Below are 24776 nucleotides of genomic sequence, written 5' to 3'. Positions count from 1 at the left end.
TTGATAAAGCGGATGTTCCTGGTGCATCTGAAATGCCTCCGCCTCTGTCAGACAAGAGCAGAGCGCACAAGAGGGTAGGGAGCGTTCCATTAAAGCGTGGTGTTTAAGAGGTGCTGGGGCCAGGGGGCAGATGGAGGGATGAAGCAGCTGCCAAACATCTGCACTCCCCTTTGGCAGCCTGCTCTCTGTCTGTGTGCCGCTGCCTTTGTCACAAACTTCCTGCCCCAGCAGTGGGGATAGCAAACTTGGATATCTTCAGAAATGCAGCATGAAATAGCCGCTGTGAAGCTATAATACCGCCTCTTCAAAATCAAAAGACAACCGAACCATGTGAACCAAATGTATTCAGAGAGTACACCTGCAGATTGCTAAGTAACTTATGCATGTTGCAACCTCTCCCACAGTATTGAAGTATTCACCCACACAGGCAAATAATTACTCTCAGATATGAAGTCTGTTATTTTCCATAAGCACACTAACACTGAAAGATCTATTGTTACTGCCTGGACATCTGTCATTATTGGATTCACACAAGCATACAGCCAGACACTAGGAATTGTGGGAAAGGAATGACGAAATGTGCCTTGTCATAAACTGAAACATCATGATACAAATCCCATGCTAATCCATTTTGTATTTGCACATGTAGCCTCCAGCCTTTCTCGAACTTGTAACAAAGGCCAACTTCGCTCTATCCCCATTAGAAACCACAACATAGACCTACACACACACTCTCTCTCTCACTCTCTCTCTCTCTCTCTCTCTCTCTCTCTCTCTCTCTCTCTCTCTCTCTTTTTTTTTTTACCCCCCCTTCCCCCGCCCCTCCCTTTACAAAGCGACTCCTCAGAACTTGTTCATGTCACTCCCGTTGAAACTCGTCCGTCCGCAGCCTCCACTCTGCAGTTGCAGGCTGCACTACCGTTGGTAGCTGTTGGCCACAGGCTGTGGATGAGGACAGAGGTCCGCGCGAACACAATCTGCCCAGAAAATCCAAACGACAAAAGGACTCTGAAGTTGATGTTTCATTTTGGGATCACCTCCCTCAACATGAGGGTCCGTACCTGACTTTGGATATTGAACACAGGCTGCTTGTTTCTACAAGTTCACTATTAATTTTCCAGAGTTTCAGCGAACAGAACTGGGCGCAATTACGCACGGCGAGTACCATGGCACCGATTTTGGATAGACGTGCTCCGGCTTTGCTTTTGGTTTGGAGCTACTGCGTCCTGGCGGATACCGCTTTTACGAACTTTACTTTGGACAACGAGTTCCACTCAAGTTTCATCCACCGTCGGCTGAAGAGCCAGGAGCGCAGAGAGATGCAGCGGGAGATCCTGTCGATCCTGGGGCTGCCGCACCGGCCGCGACCCCACATCCACGGAAAGAACAATGCTGCCCCGATGTTTATGTTGGACTTGTACAACGCCATGTCCACAGAAGGGGACGAGGACAGATACTCCTACCCCTACAAGCCCGTTTTCACCACCCAGGGGCCGCCGATAGCCAGCTTGCAAGACAACAACTTCTTGAACGACGCAGACATGGTCATGAGCTTTGTTAATTTGGGTAGGCTCTTTATTCTCACAATTTGTATGTTCTAAAACTATTGAACATACATTTTTGTATTGACATGACAAGATTCAGGCCTGAAATCACCAGCTTGCAGCACTACTCTGCACAATATTATATTTTAAAAATTAGCATGCAAAGCATGCATAAAATAGGAATTGACAAGTTAATTACTGAGCTATTCCAGACATTTAACTGAAAAACAAACTATTATTTAAATAAATATAATACATAGTGTGAATTTCAAAATAAAGGCACACCTTAAATCTGTGATATTGAATCGTTGATCATTTAAGCCGTTCATCGATCCAGATTGATGTATCGTTACACCCTAGTTAAAGACACACACGCTGTCACATATTTTTGGCTTGAAGTTTCTGTAGCTGTTGTCAGAGATCATACATAGACCTGTTATTGCTAGAATTCACTCTCAGGGCTTCATTAGCAGTGTTATTTCATTGGAAATTGTATTGCTCTCCACATTTTGCAACTCACTGCTGGTTTTTAGTCATGAATCATAATCATGTGTATTTCTGTCAAAGGATATCTATAAGGCAAAGGTGATGGTAGAATGATTGTAGAATTTAGCTTGCCACTTCCCCTTAAGGAGCAGTACATGTACTTTTCTGATGTTACACCTACAATGCATACACAGGAGACCAGCACAGCAACCATGTTTACCTTCAACTGGGGTGCAGTTATCCAGCTAATACCAGGAGAGTCACATTCTAGTGCCTGTCTCTAAACAGCTGTGCGACCAGCTAATGTTCAAGTGCTAGAGCTGTGGATGATGGAGCAGCCAGCAGCTAATATGTCAACCATGTGTTATCTAAAGAATGAATAAGTCAACAGCAGAATGGGTTCAAAGTCCACTGTGTCCTCTCTTCACTCTAATCTGGAGACATCCCTATAGACACTCAGAACACAAAATAAGGCCAATGATGATCCAAAGTTAGTTAGTTACAGTTGGACAGCAACAATTAGAGGCTGTTAAGTGCCTCTAGATAATCATTAGCAGGCGGTGTCAGATTTATAAACACATCATTATAATTAAATTTGCTCCACAAATTATGCAGTCAGCAACTGCCCCACTTATGTTCCAAATGATTAGCTGTGTTTAATTTTGGTGTATCAACTTGACCACAATTTGGCGCAAGAAAGAGAAAATAGTCGATGGAATTCTGCAAGCCACCAGAATTTTAGTGACATTCTGCAAGGAACTGGAAGTTTACGTTCAATCCTGGAAAGATCATTGTTGGAGTGTCTTGGCAAGAGAGAGGGAGGTGACACTGGTTCCTCTGCTGCACCGTGTAATTACTGTGGGAGCTGCTGCATTGTGACTATTTTTGACAGGCTGTGACAGATGGATTTGACCACAGAGACTTGCAAAGTCGAGGGCCGAGCTTGACAAGGAAGAAGGGAGCTTTTGAGAGAGAAAGAAAGACGGGAGATGGTTGGGACACGGTCTGTTTCTTTTGCCATGATGGTGCATAAAGCAGCCTTAAAATCTAAACAAAGATGGGTCACATCAGCTGGGGAGAACATTTAATTTAATATATTAGAGGATCATGGAAAGACAGTCACACTGCCTTCCTGAAGTCTTGTGGCTAATGTCATTACTGATGGCATTTGTCCAGGTTGTATCTTCCTCATGGCACATGTTCAGTGTTTCCAAACATGTCACTCATCTGGATATAAAGCGGGCATTTGTCATTGCATTGTGTGTACTATCTGCCACGTGTTGCATCTGTCAGTAGGGTTCATTGTTAGGTTTCTCCCCTCCGAGTCATGTAATACCATCAAATATGTGTCCAGGCAGCTTGATTTGAAACAGCAGATAGTGTGTTGTTTCATTATCCTTCACATGAGAGAGATAGAGGGAGGGAAGTAGAGAGGGAGGGAAGGAGAGAGGGAGAGAGGGAGAGAGAAGTAAGTGATGGCTATCGAATGGAGAGGAAATAGTCAATCCAAATTCCTTTCTTTCCACATTTGCTCATTGTGGGTTTGTTTTCTTATTTAGGTTTTCTGAGAGCAAAATGAGTGTGGCTTTTATTCAAAAACTGTCCCTCAAAGCTCTGCACGTCTCCATACTCTAAGTACTGGGCCAAGATACATTAGTCAGACTTTGCACACTGGTCGCTGCTTCCCGAGAGGCCTATTTGCATGCACTGGTTTGTACTTTTAGTTAAGCTAAGTACTATGACAAGAATGTATCTGATTTAACTCTGGGCGCACTAGTGATAGAATGTAAACAGAGTCAAAGAACATACCTCAGTGCACTACATTTAATAAAACATAAAAAAGATTTTACTAGCCCTTCGTCAGGGGAGCTGCTACACTTTGTTGTCAACATGTGTGAGTGTTGCAGACTCCAGTGCAGCCAGTTAGGGCGGGTGTAAGCTTGGGACAGACCCCAGGTCCAGGGACGTCCTCTCACTGAGTCACTTCAGTTTAAAAGCCCAGCTGTGTAAATGGCTTACAGCATACATTCAGAATGTACACTGCTACACGAAACACAGGTCGCCCAGGCACTGGGTGTGTGCCGGACGTGCCATGATAACACGCCAGCAAGTGAACGTAACACACATTTAGTCTCTCAAGGTGGCGACAGAAAAGTATACAAATAGGTAAGATTTTTTAAGTATATTTTAATATATTACTTGCCAACATTAAAAAAAATGTCCATCTATCTACCTGCTCGCACATGTGACTATTATTTAATGTAGTCTCAGTGGTCTCTGGCAGCATTAGCCCTCAGCCACCGTGAATTAAGGCATTTCCTCCTTAACGAACCACAGCTTCCAGGGCTTTTGGCTGCTACTTTGGCCTGTGCTGTGCTACAGTTCAGTTCAGTTCATGTTAAACTCTCACACAGGCGGTTCATACTGTACAAAGTCATCCAGGCACACGCACAACCTGAAATGCCTATTCACACCTCCCAGACGACAGGAAGGGGCTGTGACTTGAATGTCTGCTATTTGCATCCTGGATGACTGAAAGAGTAGCAATATCATCACCTGTGTTGTGTGTGTGTGTGGGGGGGGGGAGTCTTTTACTGTAAAATGTTATCATGAGGTGTGTTAGTCACTGCTTCCTTATTTTGTCTGTTCTCGTGCATCATCTGGCATGGATTAATGTAGCCTTAGGTGAGTTTGAGGAAGGGAGGCAGCTCTACATTCCATGTTTGTGTGTGTGTGTACATCAGGTCTAGCCAATAATTCATCATAATGGTTCATTCATATTCACTGAATTCATACTGTGACGATATGGTCTTATGATATTACTTACCCACTCTGTTTATTCCACTGGTTCCCACTAGCGCTGGGCGATATGGCCAACATGTTCTGTCCTTATATAGGTCATTTCATATCTTGAGAACGATATATATCATAATATGGCATATTTTCTGGTAATTCAGTAATATGATTTAATCAATATCGAAAAATATAGACATATAATATATAATAGAAATTTTATTATAATTTTTGCAACATAAATATATTGTCATAGACCCCAGCCCTAGTTCACAGCTTTAGATTTTGCTTGGAGAGCCAAATCCTTTCTCTAAAAAAGTTAACAAAAATAAGTAACATCATCAGAATTATCATCAATGATTCAAAGCTGTAAGCAGTCATTAAAAAAGTTACAAAAGTTGTTGTTTTTATTATTTCTTTTTACTAAACAAGCATAAGTGCTTTTGCATACATGTTCCATATTATACTGGTAAAAAGCAGTATCTTAAAATATCCTCATTAATATCATAATAGCTGCTTCAGTTTCAGTTGCATGATACTAAGACTGGCATGGCTTGCTTGTTCATTCTGCAGCTTTTTTATTGAACCCTGACTGATGGGTCCCTGCAAGTAAAACAATGATGCCTTAAGTCAGCCCCTTTGTCTGGTCACGCAGGGGGGATGCTATTGTAAAATAAAAGCATCAAAAAAGTTAACAAATGTAAAGCCATTGAAAATAAATTGGCTTCCAGGGTGCATTTAAATGCTCAGTGTTCTGCTTCTGTTAAACGGCACCAGATGTGATACATTAGTATTAAAAAGCAGTATAAATCTCCACTACTTGATTTCTCTCATTGTTGCAATATGCACAATTTTGATAGTTGTTATCTCCCCCAATTTGAGTTGTGATGTTGTACATGGTGACCAGTTTAGTATGTGTCATGTTGAAGCTTTTCCTATGTTTAACTAGTGAATTGAGGCTGTGATCAGAGAATTGAGTGGTATCATACATAACAGACTTTGTTGAGTGAGTCAGTGCACTAGCCGTTAATTATCCTCTGTGTTACCTTGGTGACCTGACAGGGCACCACCTGGCCCTCCACCATTCATAGCCCTCCATCTGCTCCCATAGGAGCTGCCAGTTCTCATAGTTTAATAGAACGCGTTAATAGGAAGGAAATGGAAAGCAAGAAATGAGGGGAAGAAATGTCTAACTGGTAAATTAGTTTGGATTTCTTAAAGACTTTGGCTTTGTGTCCCTCACATTAATGGCACGCAGCTCTGGTTTTATAGCCAATAGGTTGCGGAGAGGTCCACAGTTATAATTTCAGATGAATAGCTCCAGTATCGCTCATATCTCCCGTCCATTCTATCCCCACCCTCTCTATTGCTCCTTGCATTCCTCTTCACAGCGGGTTGCCCATGGTGCTAAGGTTAATACAGATGTTTCCCTCTGTCTGCAGGCCAAAGCAGCTGTGCAGAGAAACTTTATCTTTTCAGGGTCCAACAAGTCCCCTCATCATGACCTCCACCATCATGTCTGGCCCTGTCTCCAATCTGTCCCACACGCAAGACCATCTGACACAAAATTTCCCTCCCTACCCTCCTGAACCAACAGTATTGATTATCAGCACTGGCCTCCTACTTTTAATTAGTTAGTTATCATACGGTCCCCGTGGTGCTGAGTGGTGTTTAGTCTCCAACCTCCTGCTCGGGCCCTCACCTCCAGGGGTTTAAACCTCCCATGCTTCCAGACATAAAACATTTCAACACTTTCTCAAGTTCTTTTGTGTGTTTTTCCACTCCCCACCTCTCTCACACACAAATGCACACATACATACACTCATACACACATTTTCTCTGAACCCAAAACACAGCTTTCCCTTTCTCTCTACTTAATTTCTCACTCCTTCAGACACATTCTCTAACCTTTTGTCCGTCGTTGAGTTGAGGGATTTGTCTCCATCGAGCCGTTTTAACATATGAATATATGAACAATGCCAGGAGAATCAGGTCCGGACATAGTCTGGAGTTTTTCTTTTCACACATGTAGCACACAACAGGAGATTTTCCGTGTCAAATGCATTCTCACTTACTGGAAACACTTTTTTTATTTGGTTAAGACGAGGCGGGGCGCTTGGGTAGAGCATGCAGGAGGTAGGACATGACGCGGATTACATTGAGCAGACAAAGCTCGTTTGTAATTTGGTCATAAACAACCGAGTCGCTTGCTGTTTGAATTTGTTTGATGATTTTGGCGTCGGCCCTTACTGACAGAAGTTCCAGAATCTCGTTGTGTCTCCAGTTAGACATTTTTGTTGCTCTCTCTGCAAATTAATCTTTTCCTTCACTTTTTGAGGTTTGTTCTTTTCCTCTGTCAGCCGTAGCATGATGGAAACGTCATCAACATGCAACATGCAACATGCAACATGCTCACTCTCTTTGAATACACCACAGAATGAGCGGGCAGCACACATGGGCTCCCTCTCAGATTATATGGTCATTGTACTAGGGCACTGGGAGGGTAAACTGAATGATTGATGTTCAGTACCAAGGATTAATTTGCGTGTTTGCAGTGCATGTGTGGAGAGGGCTTCGGTCTCTCCATCTTACACTGGAAGTTTCTTCCCTAAATGTGCTTGAGGAGGCCTCTCATCACATGAGGACCCGGAAATTAAAACACAAGTATGTGTTGTTGGGTCTATGTTTATCATAAATAAGTCATAGAGTGTGGTCTTTACCTAGTTTGTAAAGTGTCCTGAGATAACTTTTGTTATGATTTGGCACTATAAATAAAATTGAATTGAATTGAAAGCCACTCATTCCTGTCCTTGAGACTATTAGTAGTATGCCTCTCTCCCTTCCGTAGATTTATGTCATCACTTCTGTATACACTCCTCGTGAACTAAAAGCACATGCTTGTTTATGTACGCAAATGCATACATGTGTGGAGACAAATGCACAGACATTTTATTTTTATTATTTTCCCAAGAGGAATGTCTCTGGAGCTAATTAGTGTTATTGAGTGCATGTTTTATTGCCTTCCTTTGGACAGGGAGTGAGCAGAAGCAAAAGAATGTAACAGCTGCTACAGATAGTACTGCCTTCCTGTCAGGTAATGTCTCTTAATACTCTCCACAGATAGATGCATTATGCTGAGGTGTGTAAATGAGTACACAAATGAAGACAAAGAATCTCTCCTCTTAGGCTTCAGGCAGCTTTACCACAGCCACAGAGATCTAGAAAAATCCTGTTTTTTTTTTTCCATTTCTTATCCCTCAAGTTCACCTGTTGAACCCAGGAGTCCAGAATGACATCTGGATGTACATAGCAGAGACTCTGTTCTCTTGGCCAGGCTAAGGCACTTGCTGTGAGGGATGATGAAACAGTCTGTGTGTGGGACTTCACAATGTGGCGAGTGGTCAAAAGGCCCAGATGTACAAAGCAGCGGGTGTTCTAGCTGTACTACAATGATGGACTGAGCTCCTTCCCTGCCAGGAATGTTGGGCTCATTTTAGTTTCCCTATTACTCCAATTTTGTGTTAAAATCACATAATTTGCCTTTCAGACAAAATGCACATAGAAAAAATAATCATTGACACATTAACTTGAGCCCTGAGGCCATAAAAATTGCAGTGGATGACAGAATGAAGGATATTTCCACCAGTTTAGCCACTTCTCTTTCATCTGGGTTACTTTGGCCTTGCCTTATCAGTGACCAGCAGCACATAAGACTCCCCCTGCACGTCTATGACAGCGGGTACCAAGCAGTGAAGCTGAGAGAGCAGATGTGGGCCAGAGCACAGCCAGAGAGCCTGGGACCAACAGCTCTGCTGCTGCAAAAACAAATATAGCACTCTTTCCTTGGTACTGGGGCACTGACAGGGCAGAGGGGAGAGGGGGAGGGAAAGGAGAGAAGAGGAAAGGAAAGGAGGAGAGGGGAAAGGTGGATCACAAACGGATGCCGTGCATTGCTTTAAATGCAGTCCCTTCTTTTATTCCATTTTCTTGTGGGAACATAATGTACTTAAGAGAATTCTTGTTAGGGCAGTTATGGTTGTTTTTGCATAGAAAAACAGCTCTTTTTTAGCGCCACTTACCCTGCCCGGTCACCAGCTGAACTATGTGATGTGTGTTAGTTCTCCTAGCGGAAGATTGCGTTAGCGGAAGCTCGTAATACTGACCAGATTCCTCAACAGGTTCCAGCAGCCAAACCAAAGCTTGTAAAAGCCAAGCAACAACTGTATGCAAGTGTTTTTATGACAAGTGATGATATTTTGCGTCTGTGCAACATGGAATATGAACTGCATGTGGCAGGTTTCTACTTATTTAGGCAAGCGTGCAGCTGTGTTTCCGTTGTTTCCTCTGAAGCTCTTTAGTTTATTTTAAAAGCAATGGGCTGTAATTAAACAAAATAAACAACAAGCTGTTAAAAATCAGGGTGCCAACATGCCCGTCACGTGTACATAAGATGACGCTCTGGGATGCAGGAGGAAATTATAAAAGGTTTTATGTAGACACTCTGAAATCTGTGTGTCACTTTGTGCCAATGTGCGTTTTGTATGTGAAATTTCCGGAGGTCTATAATAAGAGGTGGCTTGGCTGGTTGAGGAGGGTGTGGTCCTTGTGGCCACAAAATTAAAGAACATAAAAACAAGGGGATGAGGGGAAGAGTGAGAGGGGGAAACTGAATGACTGTGGTTCCACGTCTCTGAACTGTTTTATCCTGCAGTTAAGAGGAAGTGCAGATGGTTACTGTGGCATTAGCACATAGAGATCCCTCATTGCTTGGCACAGATCTCTCCACACCCCTTCATCCCCGTCTCTCAACGCATTACATCACACCACAGAACAATTGCCGTTGAAGATTTAGGATGTGGTTTCTTTGTTGTCACGTTGCCTTTCACTTATGTGCAATCTCTCTTGACAGACTTCTGTTGGGAATGCAATGGTGTTTCCAATTTTGGAGACGATTCAATATGTCCTGAAGGACCTTCAGTAAATGTAGTGTGGGCACTTCCACACATTGGCTTAGAGTAAATGAGAAGTTCATCTAAATGATAAAAAATATGGAAATATCAAATATATTTTCTAATTTACCACTAGTGGTATCAAAGAAGCCCTGAGTGCGACAGGAAGAGCAATATAACTCTATATGTACACGAAATACAAACCTACAGCCAGCAGCTAATTTAGCTTAGCACAAAGATTCTCTGTAACAAAATCTGCTTACCAGCCCCTACATAGTAAACTAACAAACATGTTATTTATTTAATTTGTGCAAATGGTCCAACACATACACCATCCGTAAATTGTCACTTTTATGCTTCAGTTTTTGTACAGATATAAACAAACGAGATATTACGTGTTAATCAGTGTGCTTTAGAGGTGCTGGTAAGCAGCAGATCTGCAGCAGAGGTGCTGGTAGGCTAGCTGTTTCCTTCTGTTTTCCGAAGCCTTTAAACCAAAACTATCAGCATGGCCACGGACCAGGAGAGGTAAGGTAATTTGCGATTTTTTAATTTGGATGAGCTGACCCTTTCGCTCAGCTGCTGTGCTAGGCCTGAGGTAGAGTGCAAAAGAGAGGCTTAACAGTTCCAGGCTGTTACATATCCAGTATAAATATCTGGTCCATGATGCCCAGCGAAGCATGAGGTGGAACCCAGCACTACAGTTTACGGGTGCAGAAGGCAAGCATGTTTGATGGCTTCAGTGAGAGAGAGAGAGAGGGAGGTCAACAAAGCTGCTGGGAGTATAATCTGAAACCTCTCGAAGGCCCTCAGGCTAGAGAACCCAGAGACGTTTGGTTTGACCACAAGTCTTAAATGTAAAGACTCTTCTTCCTGTGGTTACTGCCTCTACTTGCACACAGGCTCAAAAGCATGTGTACGTAATCGTGCACACACACACACAGACACACACATACACACACACACACACACACACACACACACACACACACACACACACACACACACACACACACACACACACACACACACACACACACACACACACATACACGCTGCAGTGAGTTAATGATCGTAAAGTGTGAGTAAGTTATAGCATGAAACTCTGCTGACCCTTTCCCAGGGAGCCAGTGCTGTCAGGTCCTACAGCAGTACAAATGCATCACAAGCATGATGTCATTAGTAGTCGCCAGTGGCCAGGATGTTTCCTAACGTGGTAATCGCTCTACTGTGGGTAGTCACCCGGTACCCAAGAGATCAAACACTCTCTACTCTTTATAGGATAAACATCTTGAGCAATCTGCCCCTTCCTTGCACTCCATTTTTTTCCCTCTCTCCTTTTAGCTTATGGAAACTATGACTTACTTGTTCCCACTACTTTGCCTAAAACCTTATTGAAGTTAGAGCAACAGAAATAAAGAAAGATAGACAGATGATCATTGTGCATGACTCTATGTAGTCTCACAGTCTCATTTGCTTCCATATTTTCATAATGAAATCTGATCTGACTAGTTTCGTTTTGGGAATCAGCTGTGCTCTTAGATTTAATGTGCTCTACAGGGATGCAGAATGAGGTGAAGATAATGGTTGCACATTTATCTCAAGAGAACTGAAGGTGGGATGGGAAGAGGAGGAGTGGGGAGAGAGTGGGATTGGGGCTTAAACTGTCAGTTGAGAGAAGTGAGAGTGGTGCCAGGGGTGAGATCCCCCCCCTGCAGAGCAGCGGAAGCGTGCAAGGCGGGACTGAGAGGTGTGAGGGTGCCGAACAGACGCTTTGGCTAATGTGAGCCGTCAGATTTGGCCGCTGCTGCTCCGGAGCTTGAGGTGTTGGAGAAGTGTCTTAGGTCTACTGGCCCGGCAGGAAAACGGGAGAGGAGGGAGAGAGGGACATGCAAGAAGATAAAAAAAAAAAAAAAAGTTTTAGGATCAGGCTGGTTATATTCTGTATTGTTTGTTATAGTCAACGAATCCTATTGAAGAAATATGTCACAAACGTGTGATATATTTTATTTATTTTAAAACAACAGGTATAGTTTTTAACAAATGTTACTAAAACAGTGAATAGTGTATATGTTGGGGACTATTTTTCCACTGCAGATTTGGTCACTAGCAAGTATTTACAGCGGCAGAATTGCGTGTGTGGGATCGACTCACAATAAACTGCAGTGCCCATGTTCATGGTAATGAAGGAACACGTCATCCATGATGTGCTTTTATTATTTTTTGGCAAGAAGAATAACAGCTTTTGGCTACAAAATCAAATCTTGTTAGTAGGATCAGTTAATTGGTCTTTTGATGGGATTTATTGACATTAAAAATATAGAATACCATCAGATGTATGCTTAAAAGACAGTCAAAAGTTTATTACAGAAAAAAATTAAGTGCAGAAATGTTAAGATGGATTTTACTTTAAAAATAAGAAAAGGAGATACAGTTTTTTCAATTAAATTCTGAAATCACTACGTTGCTGTAGAATAGTGAACCTCAAATCACTGTTGATTATTTTCTGGAAAAAGATCAGAGGTTTTGGTTTAACTGGCAGAGGCTCACAGTAGGTAAGAATATGTTAAGGGAGCTGTGCGCTTTGTGGGAAGCATCTTCTTGAAAGATGCAAACACAGTGCTCCTACCGTAGTAACCCTCTGGTTGCCAGGTGCACGGTAGGTTTGAGGATGTCGCCATCAACCCGACGTCTCTGATGTGTGCTGCTGTGCATGTGTGTGGCCCGCATCGGTCAAAATGATGTGGGACAAACGTGCATCATCAGCAGTTTGTATGAAAAGCAAATCAGACGTCTGACTGAATGATAAAAGCAGCTCATTCTGTATGTGTGTGTGTGTGTGTGTGTGTGTGTGTTTGTGTCTTTGCATGTGTGTGTTGTTGCATCTCTAATTATGGATTACAGAAACCCATAATGATTGTGTTACTGTGCTGTGACGCATACGACTGTCACGAAAAACTTTGTGATAGTTGTATGTGTGTGTGTGTGTGTGTGTGCGTGTGTGTGTGTATGTGTAAGGAGCAGCAACCGATCTGGACGTCGGCTACTCAGAATGAAGGGTTCATAAGCCATGAGAGGGTGTGTTCACTCTTTTGGGTTGTGGTGTGTGCATGTTTGTGGCACAGGTGGGGCGATGGCTACTCACTTCCTCTCAGAGGAAGTCATAAAAGCACCCGCTTGGCGTTGACTGTGCCTCTTCCCCTCATCTAATGACTGCCATACTGCTATAATGGCCTGAAAGAGAACAAAAACAGACAGACAAAGGGAGAATCGTGGCATGACCTAAAGCTACACTGAAGTCTGCAGGCTGCTCTCTGAAACTAAACAGATATTCATGCAATGAGGAGTGGAAATGGAAAGCAATGTGAGAGAAATAGTTAGCGTAGGAGTTTTACAGCAGCATCCAGCTGTTCTCACAAGCAAAGATTATGAGTTTTTACAGTGAAGGGCGGGCCGCTACTTTGTAAGCTAAAAGAACAGGTCTGGCTTTTTCCCCAGAGGAAGTGCACCTGCGCTGGGCTACACAAAGAGGGAGAGGTCCCTGGTGTGGTAGAAGAAACAGTAGGCCCTGGAGCAAAGAGGTATGAAGGGCACCAATAAATGAAGTAATTGGATGGATGAAAAAAATGAAAATGGTAGTTCTCACTTTTTTCTTCTTTGGAAAAGAAAACGTTTGTTTTGTTTTAAGCAAAATCCAAAAGGGTGTTAGTCACTGGGCTGGTACACTGTGTGTAGTAGGGTCAGAGTGTGAGCTCAGCTTCAGGTGTAGTTGTAGTTTAAGACTTTTCAGCACTATAGTATAATGTCGTGAAAGGTGACTTGGAGCGTTGAGGCCTGATGAAAGCTGTAATTGACGGATTGGTCCACAGTGCAGACTTGGTACAGGTGTGGACAGAGAGCATACTAATGATGCTAAATTGAGAAAAGTCTTACTCCATTGTTTTCAGGAAGAATTTACCAGCTTTTCAAACCACTCCAATCTGTGCCCAGAGCAGATCGAGGACAATGGGAGCCTAAAGCTAGGCCATCTAATGGCCAACAGAGAGCAGAGTAATTAGATCCTTTCTTTACCTCTTCTCTGACCAATCATCTCACAGTGCTGCCTTTGTATAATGTCCTTCAGCAACTGGGTTTAATAGAGACATAAATGAAAGGGGGTGTAGGGGAAAGAGTCCACTGGGAAAACTACATAAGAGGGACGAGGGGAAACAGGACTGAGGAAGACAAAGAGGCAGGTGTGCAGTGAAAGAAAAAACACTGCACTAGCTGTATAATGAAACATGCATAACGTTTACATCATGCACACTTATATTACTAACAGCTGGTATAGAACAAATATGCTTTCGTTTGGAATTCTTTTGAATCATAATGTGTGTCTGTGCACTAGTGCGATGATAGCTAGGCAAAGCTAGGATTTTTTTTTTTCCAACTAAGGTTGTGCAGATTTCAGAGGCAGTCAACTGATAAAGAACTTTCAAGTACCAATGGATGGTTGATGGATGGCTGCTGAAGATGACATAGGCAGGGCTGTCTGTCTCTAGCTGTGACTGATCCAACTGTATTAGTACTGTAAATTATTACTTACTTACTTATTTGCATGGCTCTAGTGATGGCTCTGTCAGTCTGATGAATCTTATTTGTTTTTTCCCCTGACTTTTTGTTTTCCTTAGTTTCAATAGCCCAATTATTGGAAAATGAAATGCCCCCCTCAGGAGGAACAACAGTCCACCCCCCCCCCCCCCCCAACTTTTCATCTGGCTTCATCATCAAGTCAAAATATCAATCCGTCCAAAACTTTGGTTTATGACCAAATACCTTCCTCCACTGTCTTATACCTGCTAATGAGATTCCCATAAGCCTCAGCTGTGATTTTTTTAATAGGTAAACATGTTAAATATTACACACATGTTGGTCTTTAACTGTGAGCATGTTAGCCAAACCTTAATGACCAAGCCTTTTAAATTCACTTATTGCTTTTGTTATTTAAAACAAAATATATGTTTAGTTTCATTTTATGGCCTACCTCATAATAATTATGTTATCTGAAAAAGAGATACATTAATAAATTTGTCTTCAATCTCATTTTATTAAAAATAATCGCGAGAAAACCATATCGTGAACCCAGTATCGTGAATCGTGAGTTCAGTGTATCGTTACATCCCTAATGTGTATGGATGCTATGTGTGTGCGGTCTGTCTGACAGTTGATAAAGAGGGAGGTGAAGGTAGAGCCAGGAGATGATGAGAGACAAGGCGCTGACCCCTACGATGTCCTGCTGGGACATGAGACGAGCAGGGTCAGGGGGGCCACATCTTGGGTGGGGGGGGCATGGGGATGGGGTACACCAAACATGGAGCCCCCAATTCATGAGAACCAGATGAATGGCAGACTGGATGACCCTCTGGGGCTATGAGAGGAAGAGAGGGAGAAGAAAGGGGCTCATAAAGCTGTCAGAGTCTGCCTGCATCTCTCTATCATGGCTTAGTGTGCACCAGATGCATTGTGCCTAGTGCTAGTGCTCATAAATGTTTCAAGTATAAACCAACATGTGTACTGCATATCTATAGATGTTTTTAATCTTGGATTGACCCAGAGTGTGACAAGCTATGTCAACTCCTTGCTAACAACTGAGGTTGATTGACTGTGGAGGAAGATTCACTTGTAGGAAATCTGAGGGAAAAAGACATTTGTTCTCAACCTCTTATGCAAACATTTTTTGCTTTTAAGATGCAACTCAATACTACACACATATTTTTAGTTTCATATGAAGCCAAATTACCACTCTGTCCCCCTGCACACATTTTGTGTCCCTGCTGGCACACGGTGATGCAAAAGAGCTCATGTGAAAAGATACACGGATACAGTTTGTCTGAAGATTATGATAATACATTATCAGGGTGAGATAGTGATGTTCGGGTTGTTTTAACCTTGTGATTCTGTGTGTGAGGGTAGAAAGTTGGCGAGGGGACATTGGCTCATTACTGTATGCATTACGGCTGGTGTGATAATCCTAACATGGTCTCTACTTTTGTTTAATTTTCTTGTTTTATTTTTTTGCAGTAGAGCACGATAAGGAATTCCTATCAGTGCGGCGGCATCACAGAGAGTTCAGATTCGACTTATCAAGAATCCCAGAGGGGGAGGCGGTCACTGCTGCTGAGTTTCGTATATATAAAGACTTCATCCATGAACGTTTCGATAATGAGACCTTCCGCATCAGCGTCTACCAGGTGTTGGAGGAACACTCTGATAGGTAAGCATGGGTATATGTCAGTAATGTATGTTTGAGTATTGTTAGCCATCAATTAGATTTTTTTGTTGCACAAGTTGCTATATCTATAGTTATTAAGTTATTGACCAATACTATGGTTTATATTACCTGCAAATCGAAATGGCATTACCATCAGCCTCTCTTCAGTGCTGATAAACTTATTTTACAGTACGATTCTAACATTTGAACACAACTAAGATGGTGAACATGGTAAACGTTAAACCTGCTAACCTGACAATGTAAAGACTGTCATTGTGAGCATGATAGTCTGCTGATGTTAGCATTTAGCTCAAAGAAACAGACAAATAATTAAAAAAATCAACCTATTTATCAGTAATGTAAAAAGGCATACATTAGGCAGTCCTTATCTGGAGGTTTATCCAATCAGACCAGTTCTTAGCCCCAATTTCTCCATGCGGCTAATCTGGGCTGTCCAGAAGGTGTATGTAACTCGGGAATGGCCAATGTCCTGCTCTCCCGACCCCTCCTAAAGGTTTCTGTTGTCCAGAGGGAACAACACAGTCATTTATTCCTTTGCCAGAGACAGGCCTGGGTACATGAATGAACCAGAGCTCTGTGACACACTATCTGCCCAGTCAGAAAATAGGTCGGGATAGATGAATGGCCACATGAAGAACAAGGGATTTTAGTCTCTGATGGTGAAAGAGTAGAAAATCCAGAGTTCAGCATTGGACAATAGGGCTGACTTGGATACGCACTATTTCACTCACTACTTTTCACACAGTTTTTTCCTCTTTCGCAGCTGTGTTTTTTCCCCTCTCTCTCTCTCTCTCTCTCTCTCTCTCTCTCTCTCTCTCTCTCTCTCTCTCTCTCTCTCTCTCTCTCTCTCTCTCTTTGGCTTTCTGGCTCTGCCACAAAATTCCAGCCAGTGATGGACCTTGTGTAGTGTATGAAAGGACTGGTCGTTTATAAAGCCATTATTGTCAATTAAGAAAATGAAGTGTTCCCCTGGGCCTCACCATCTGGAGCCCTCCCTCCCCACCTCCCTCTCTTTTTTGCTCCATCTCTTTCTCTTTGGTTCACTTAGTCACACTCCTCCGACTCCCTCTCTCCACTCCATTACTTTGCGCTTCGGTCACTTAGCTTTACACTCTGTTACATGGTTTCCATCGCTCTTTTGTAATTGGGCATATAATCCTTGTTGACTTAGACTCATCTCTGTCTTTAAGTGTGAACTTATTATTGTCTTCTGCGTCCTCTTCAGAGAGTCAGATCTGTTTCTGCTGGACTCCCGGGTGATCTGGGCAGCAGAGGAGGGCTGGTTGGTGTTTGACGTGACAGCCACCAGTAACCACTGGGTCCTGAACCCTGGCAGGAACCTGGGTCTCCAGCTTGCCCTGGAGAGCACAAACGGTGAGTGCCATTTCAAATTTGTGTATCCCCTGGCACATAGGAAGTCACAGGTGACCATGTTACTGGCGTGGTATGTTTTGCACAGAGACAGACGGCTGAAGATGAAGAAAATACCCCAGGAAAGTACAAAGACAAGGTGACGAGGAACCAGAAAACACATCATAGAAATTAACTGACACTCACTTGTCTGAAATTACAAACATATGAGTTATTGCAGGGTTGTTGTATTCAGATGTTCCTCATACAGTGGTCCGTATGATTATTCAGAATTTTTGTGTTATACAAATGTCCAGCAATAGCAGTAATTAGTGTTCCAGTGCCAACCCCTGCAGTGCAGAAACTGTTTGTGGTTTGGGTTGAAATAATGTGTGTTACGTAAGTTACATAACAAAAATAAGTCAAATTAAGTAACTTTTGATTTGACATGGGACACAAACAACAGACCACAGGGTGAAAGTCCTGTGTTATTCGACCCATCGATCCAGCCAACCCCCCCCCCATGCGGACTTCATCGCACTGTCACCTGGTCACCTGACTTCCTCCTCAGGCAGCCCTACATAGCCTGACTCACGATCGTGTGGGTTATAGGTAAAAACTGAATAGTGCATTACTTTTCGTTGGTACAAGTACGAACAGTGGATGAAAACAGTATGTTGGATTTGGTTTGCTTTAGATACAGAGGAATAAATAGTGGTACATGGTAACTATCTTTCTTACAATTAAAATATTGTCTTGCATTATAATATCCAACAGTTACACCGAGTGGTACCTTAAATGTACTCAGAATTAAGATTGCTAAGTGGATTGAGTTCAAGTTTGTTTTATGCGCGAACATTGCAAAATAAAAGACAAAACATAAAACTCCATCCTTTAGGTAATACAGACCAAAATTGACTTTGTGTTTCACTGTAATGTGAGGATGATATTGTTGGATATCTAAAAAACATCTACATTATAATACAACATGCATTGACATCATGACTGTTCTTTTAAAAGGCAAAAAAATCCAGTGATTCATTCTTTGTGTGTGCACAGCAAAGATAAATCAAACCCTGCACCTCATCAATTATCAGTCATTCATCCTCGTCGTCATCCGTCATACCCTCAGCATCATTAGTGGGCATGCAGAAAATACACTGCGTTATCCAAAGGATAACATCTCAGCAGTGATGTCATCACAAGGCTTGGACGTTAGTTAGTGTAAAACCTTATAACCAAACAGCGTGAAGTAGAAGAGTGTGTTTGAGAATATTATCTCTTACAGAATGGCAGGATGTTACATGTAAGGTGAGGAAAACAGACCCTGTATGCTTTCATTTTGTGGAAGGGGAGTGCGGGAGAGGCTGTATCCATGAGTGTCTGTTTGTGTATGAAGGGTTATGGGTGAGCATGCACAGACAGGCACGCGGGACATCCTGTCGCCAGCGGCGACCAGGAGCCTTGATTTACCACATAATAGCGATCAGACACACATTCTTCTATGTGAGAAGAAGATACTGCTGGAGAGCACATGCACGAGCATGCACCAACACACCCACACAAACATGCACTCAAACACAAGTAGAGACACTTTGATGTTCAGTGCTGCGTTTGTTCTTGGCATTTTGGAGGTGGAGAAGGGATGAGAAAAAGGGAAAGGAATTCACAGAGAGAAATCTCATTTATAAAACAGACAAAAGTGGTTTCAGTGAGGGAAGCGAGGACCACACACACACATACAAAATAAACTCAACACAGACACACCAAGTGGGCACACATTTATTTGATTACAAAAGCATTCCCTTCCTCTTTGTCCATCACCCTGCATGAATAAAATTAAAATGTCTGTGATGCTAACACCTGTTGAACTGTTCTCTCTGCCGCCCCCTACAGGAGATAGCATCAATCCGCGTGTGGCAGGGCTGATTGGCCGCAGTGGGCCCCAGAATAAACAGCCCTTCATGGTGGCCTTCTTCAAAGCCACTGAGGTGCACCTGCGAAGCATCCGCTCAGCACAAGGGGGGGCCAAACAGCGTAACCCCAACCGCTCCAAAGGGACAAAGAGCCAAGAGGCACTGAGAGTTGCCAATGTTGCAGGTAGACACGCAAAGTGTGTGTGTTTAGGTAGCCAGTGCTGATTTATTCTGTTGTATTGTATTGAGCAGACTGCTGGTTTAATCTGGCTTTTGTTGGCTATGTGAGGAATCCATGGAATGGGACACAGATGACTGGTCAGTCCGTATGAGATTTCTTTAACACATGGTGGGTTCTCATTGGCATGCTAACACAAGCATCCACAAACACAATTGTGCCATTGGAATTGATGTGATTGTTGCACAACAAAACATGCAATGCGTACTCTGAGGCTTTGTTTAAGAGGTGTGAGCAGGCTGTGTTTACGTGAAGCACTGAAACATTAGACAGTAATGCCTGAGCCTCAAATACCCCTCTGCTGTCTTTGTTTATTTACTCAAGCATTACAGAGCAGTCAGGGCCAAGTTCCCTGCATAGAGGTAAGGCAGGCCAGGCTTTTATGGCAGAACACATCTGCGCGGTGCTGTGGGGCAACCGGGGCAAAAACACATGGGCCAAATGGGCCTGTTTGGAACTTTAGATACCAGCGGTCTTTAACTGGATGATGAGAACCAGTCGCTCATGATCATTTCAAATGAGAACCACTCTCAGGAACTAATGTACCACAGAGCCCCAGAGGTCACCAGAGGAAGTGAGAGAGATACCATTAGATAGAAAACAGACTTCTTTTTTTTAACACATGGATAAGGGTAAAGGGGAAAAGAAATGTTGAAATGATTGAAGAGTAAGGAAAAGAAAACAGACATATGTTTAGAAAAAAGAGGCGAGCCTACACTGTGTGCACAACTGTTTCATTCAGTTGAAACTCAAAGCCCAAGAAAGTGACCTTTAAGCAGGGTGGCTCATTCATTTGACAATTTCCAAACTGCTGCTGTATCTGGAGGTGATTTCCTTCGGCCAATGTTTAAATGTTAATGTTTTGTATGAGCTGTGTTTAGCTCTGTTCTTTATCATTTCTGTCTAATCGGGGCCTGACTCCAAGAAATAGTTACAGTTGTAGCTGAATGGGATAATAACATGTGTGTTATTGTATAATCTCTCTCTGTCTGTCTGTATTCTTCCTCAGAAAACAGCAGTACTGATCAGAAGCAGGCGTGTAAGAAACATGAGCTCTACGTCAGTTTCAGAGACTTGGGGTGGCAGGTACGGAAAGCATTCCTCTCCAAGGTAGCCCCAAAATTGGTCGTAGCTTAAATTAGACATTCCTTTTGATGCTGGTCTTATCCCAGAATCCTGATAAACGACACCCTAGTATCAGCTCACATAATACTTAAACCCAGGGGTGTTATTTCCACAGGGGACAAGTTCACCACACTTTTACAGTTGTGCCACTGGTTCAATCTTCTCAAATATATTTTTTCTATTTTTCATTGTCTTCTATGAGAGTAAATCAAATATCTATGGGTTTATGGACTCTTGATCAGGCAAAAAACTATTGAAAAATTTGAACTGGGACTAAGAAATAGCTATGAGAATTTTTTCACACAAATGGGCAAACAATGAGCAGATTAATAGCTAATGAAAATATATGTTAGTTTTTGACAGCTGACAATGTACAATTATAATATTCTCATGAAAGACACCAGCATCAATGATAAGGCAGTGATAGTGCAGTGAAAAACACAATGTCATCTATCATTACCCTATCCCTATCAAGGGATAAATAAATGCTATTTTCCCAATTCTAGAAACCTAAATTTCTCTACGTCTCCCTCCACACCCATAGGACTGGATCATCGCTCCAGAAGGATATGCAGCGTACTATTGCGAGGGAGAGTGTGCCTTCCCACTGAACTCCTACATGAACGCCACAAACCATGCCATTGTGCAAACCCTTGTGAGTAACCATGAAAGTGGGGAACAAAAACCCAGCAGTCATGTTAAGAGTCTAATCATCTCATCAACTGTCAAGACAACATCGTTGCTTTTGGAACTACTTTATTCGATTATCCAAAGCAGTTGCAGATTGTATTTTAGAGCAAATGTCCAGACTTTTTTTTTGCATAGAGGAATGTTTGGCATCCACAAAGAAGTTTTGGCCAACGCTAAAGGAAGGTCACCAGCATCAAAGTTAGAAGAACTGAAAATGAAAATATAAATTCAAATCCTCTCTGAATGTGTTTAATAGCAATTTATCAAACAGCTGTTGAACAAGCAGAACAAAAACTTGAATACGTCCTTGACTTCCAGTAGTCAACACCCCTCTCATCTGAAGACGCTATATTTTACACATGTGGCTCACGGTGGAGCCAGCTAAGCTGCATTGTTTTGACTGGGCCTGAGTGCTCCACTGAGAAGCTAGTGCTCATGGGATCTCAGTTTTACTGTCCAGGGTTAGGCTGTCCAGCTCTTTTGGTTTGCATGTTAGCTACCTCTGGTATTTCTACTTAACTAGCGGACCACTAGAAAGACTGCCGTTCTTCTCCCAACCCCACACCCCTCTCTCTTCCAATGTTGTAATAAAATTATTGTTTTTATAACAGTTTTCTGAATTGTGCTTTAATTTACTCAAGCATGGTCTCAGGGGATGTCGACTGTGGGGATAAAGCCTGACACACCTCTTTCAGCAGGCATTCCTCTCTCCTTCCACTATCTCCACTATCTACTGTATTTTGCAAGTGCAATGTCACAGCAGAAGTAAAAACAAGCCGAAACATTTTTCCCCCTTCCCAGAATGTTTACTCAGGCAACCTGACTTTTCTCCAGCACTGACACACCGCTGTCTGGCAGTGCAAGACAAACTAACTTGTATAATAGACATTTTTTGTTCATCAGATGGTCCGAAACAACAGGAAAATGCAATACGGTAACACAGACGCATTGCCTTTTCTGTATGCGGACCAATCCAAGGTTTACTGTTACGCGTAATCAGTCCTTAGAGGCCCATTCTGAGCCAAGAAAACCCCTTCTGTCATCAGTGATGTGACACAGGATAATGTCAACATTTTAAAGGCTCCTTTTTTTCCCACACCCGTGAGATTTATTGTGTGATCCTTTACCATTTATCAATATTTGTTCGTGGTGTAATGATGATTTTAACATTTGATCTCCCCCTACTCTTCCCAGGTTCATTTTATTAACCCAGAGACGGTTCCCAAGCCTTGTTGTGCCCCCACACAGCTCCACGCCATCTCAGTCCTCTATTTCGATGACAGCTCCAACGTCATTCTCAAGAAGTACCGCAACATGGTGGTCAGAGCCTGTGGCTGCCACTAGACTGTCAGCATCTTCACATAGAGATATACACACATGCACACACACACACACACACACACACACACACACACACACACACACACACACATATGAGTTGAAAGAGCTTCTTCGTCTTGCTGTCAGGACACATTTGAAACATTGGGAATGATTTACAAAATATAGCGCATGTAACATTCTAAAAGTTAAAGACAGTTGGGAAGATACTCTTGTTACTTGCATGATGTTGTCGGGCTCAAGAGGAATTTGAATCAATTTTAGACTCCTCGCCACACAGAAACAAACACGCACACACAACACACACACACACACACACACACACACACACACACACACACACACACACACACACACACACACACACACACACACACACACGTTTGTGCTTTCTACTGTGTATACAAGACATTAAAAGCAGTGATTGTACTGTATATTCATTCAGTTGCCAATCTTTTGTTTATTTCAATAATTGTTATTGTAGTTGATTCTTTTACTGTAGATTTTATTATATATATATATATATTTTTATGACTGAGAGACCCGAATGGATGTTCTGAATTTCTTCAATGTACAATACTGTGTAAATATTTGTTTTTTTCAAACAAAGCAAGAAGTGTATTTATTTCCTAGAATGTCACTTGGGTTTGTGTTTTCTCCTGTATGTGATGCTGCCTGTTTCCTTTTACACAATAGTACACTCAAACTCTGAGGAAATGAAAACAAAGTTGACAGAAAGAGACTTTGACACGAGCGTTGCCTCTCTCTGCCTCACGTGTACTCTACACACTGATGGTGGGAGGCAATTTATGACAACTTAGACTTGTTTAAATGTCTGCATAGTTCATCAGTCGAAGCTGCTCCATACACCTGACACATTTTATAGAGCAAAAATCAGCTGAACTGTCAAGAGTGAGAGAGAGTACGAAGCATCTCGTTCTGTTTGCGAGGCATTTCCAGGTTTTTATTCCTCTGCTGTAACACAATCTGTCATATTTAAAAGGTCTATTTATTGAGAGCTGGCTAAGACGTTCTACATTGTGCTCTGATGTCTCAACCATGTTTTACTGCTGAACTGGCACAACAATAAACTGGGAGAAAAGCGGAATTGATTTGACACGCTGCTGTTGCACTTTCTCAACACGCCCAAATGTTTGCTTGAATTTTAGCTTCATCCTTTTACCTGCTGACCTGAGATCTTTCGGACATTTTCCCATTTGCAAAATAAAATGTTCAGTGTGCTTGTATGTGTGTGTGTGTGTGTGTGTGTAGTTTAGGCCTGGGATGTGGATGCAGGTTTTTTGTCTTTGCCAGTTGTGCAAATTATCCCCCTGTCTTTTTTTAAATTGTTGACATTATTCTCAACTGATTGACTCCCCCAGCCAATACTAGATTCGCCCTAGATTGGAACAAGCTAGATGTTTTGCAACCTGCTCCATACAACATGTCAATAGTTATGTCATAGCATAATCTCCCTCTAATACACAGGCGCTTGGGTGATTAAATAACAAAAAAGATAATTTTGTGTGGGAATTGGCAGCAAAAAAGGTTGACACTGCCCTCTGCTGTGGAAAACTATAAAGTGTGTTTTTCTACATGTCACACTATGAACCTTCATATTCAGATATTTATTATAGATGTGAACTTTGGTTTTGTGTTGTCCACCTGTAGGCTACCCAGTAGGCTATCATTACCTGATCTGAAGAAATAAATACATCTCTCAGCATTATAAAGCTTCTAAAGGAGAGGAGGGGAGAAAAATCCCTTACACCCACATAGTTTCATTTTCACAAGAACGTTTCGATATGAAAGTATAGGGGTGTGTGTGTTTGCGCGCGTGTGTGTGTGCGTGCGTGTTGGTTTGTGGGTGTGTGTGCGCGCGCGTGTGTCCGTGCGTGCGTGTGTGTGGGTTTGTGTGTGCTTCATTTTGGTCTGTGTGATTCACTCTTACTGGTGATGTCCTGCCCACATGCTAGGGTGAAATGAGAATTTTCCAGTTTAAATGAAATATATATTCATTTTATTTCGAAGTTTTGTGGACTGTAAATGTTAGCTTCTCCATAATAAATATATATT

The 24776-nt window shown here is 42.4% G+C and overlaps 1 protein-coding gene across 1 annotated transcript; it reads left to right on the top strand.

The window, feature by feature from the left end:
* The first annotated feature begins 880 nt into the window (after window positions 1-880).
* Window positions 881-22994, top strand: bmp7b (bone morphogenetic protein 7b). Its single transcript, XM_083920382.1, has 7 exons — window positions 881-1566; window positions 15833-16025; window positions 17269-17417; window positions 19290-19493; window positions 20557-20633; window positions 21217-21327; window positions 22557-22994. The coding sequence occupies exons 1-7, from the start codon at window positions 1167-1169 to the stop codon at window positions 22704-22706; spliced, it is 1284 nt and encodes a 427-aa protein (XP_083776508.1). The 5' UTR covers window positions 881-1166; the 3' UTR covers window positions 22707-22994.
* Window positions 22995-24776: the final 1782 nt, after the last annotated feature.

The sequence above is a fragment of the Echiichthys vipera genome, assembly GCF_963691815.1.
Source record: "Echiichthys vipera genome assembly, chromosome: 9".
Classification (NCBI taxonomy): domain Eukaryota; kingdom Metazoa; phylum Chordata; class Actinopteri; order Perciformes; family Trachinidae; genus Echiichthys; species Echiichthys vipera.
The sequence above is the reverse complement of the archived record's forward strand: the minus strand, read 5'-3'. Positions and strand labels throughout refer to the sequence as shown.

Excerpts from the sequence above, each read along its gene's own strand:
- bmp7b (XM_083920382.1), top strand. The coding sequence starts at position 1,167 with ATGGCACCGATTTTGGATAGACGTGCTCCGGCTTTGCTTTTGGTTTGG. Across the intron at positions 16,026-17,268 it reads TTGGAGGAACACTCTGATAG|AGAGTCAGATCTGTTTCTGC; the intron begins GTAAGCATGGGT and ends CGTCCTCTTCAG. Across the intron at positions 21,328-22,556 it reads ATGCCATTGTGCAAACCCTT|GTTCATTTTATTAACCCAGA; the intron begins GTGAGTAACCAT and ends TACTCTTCCCAG.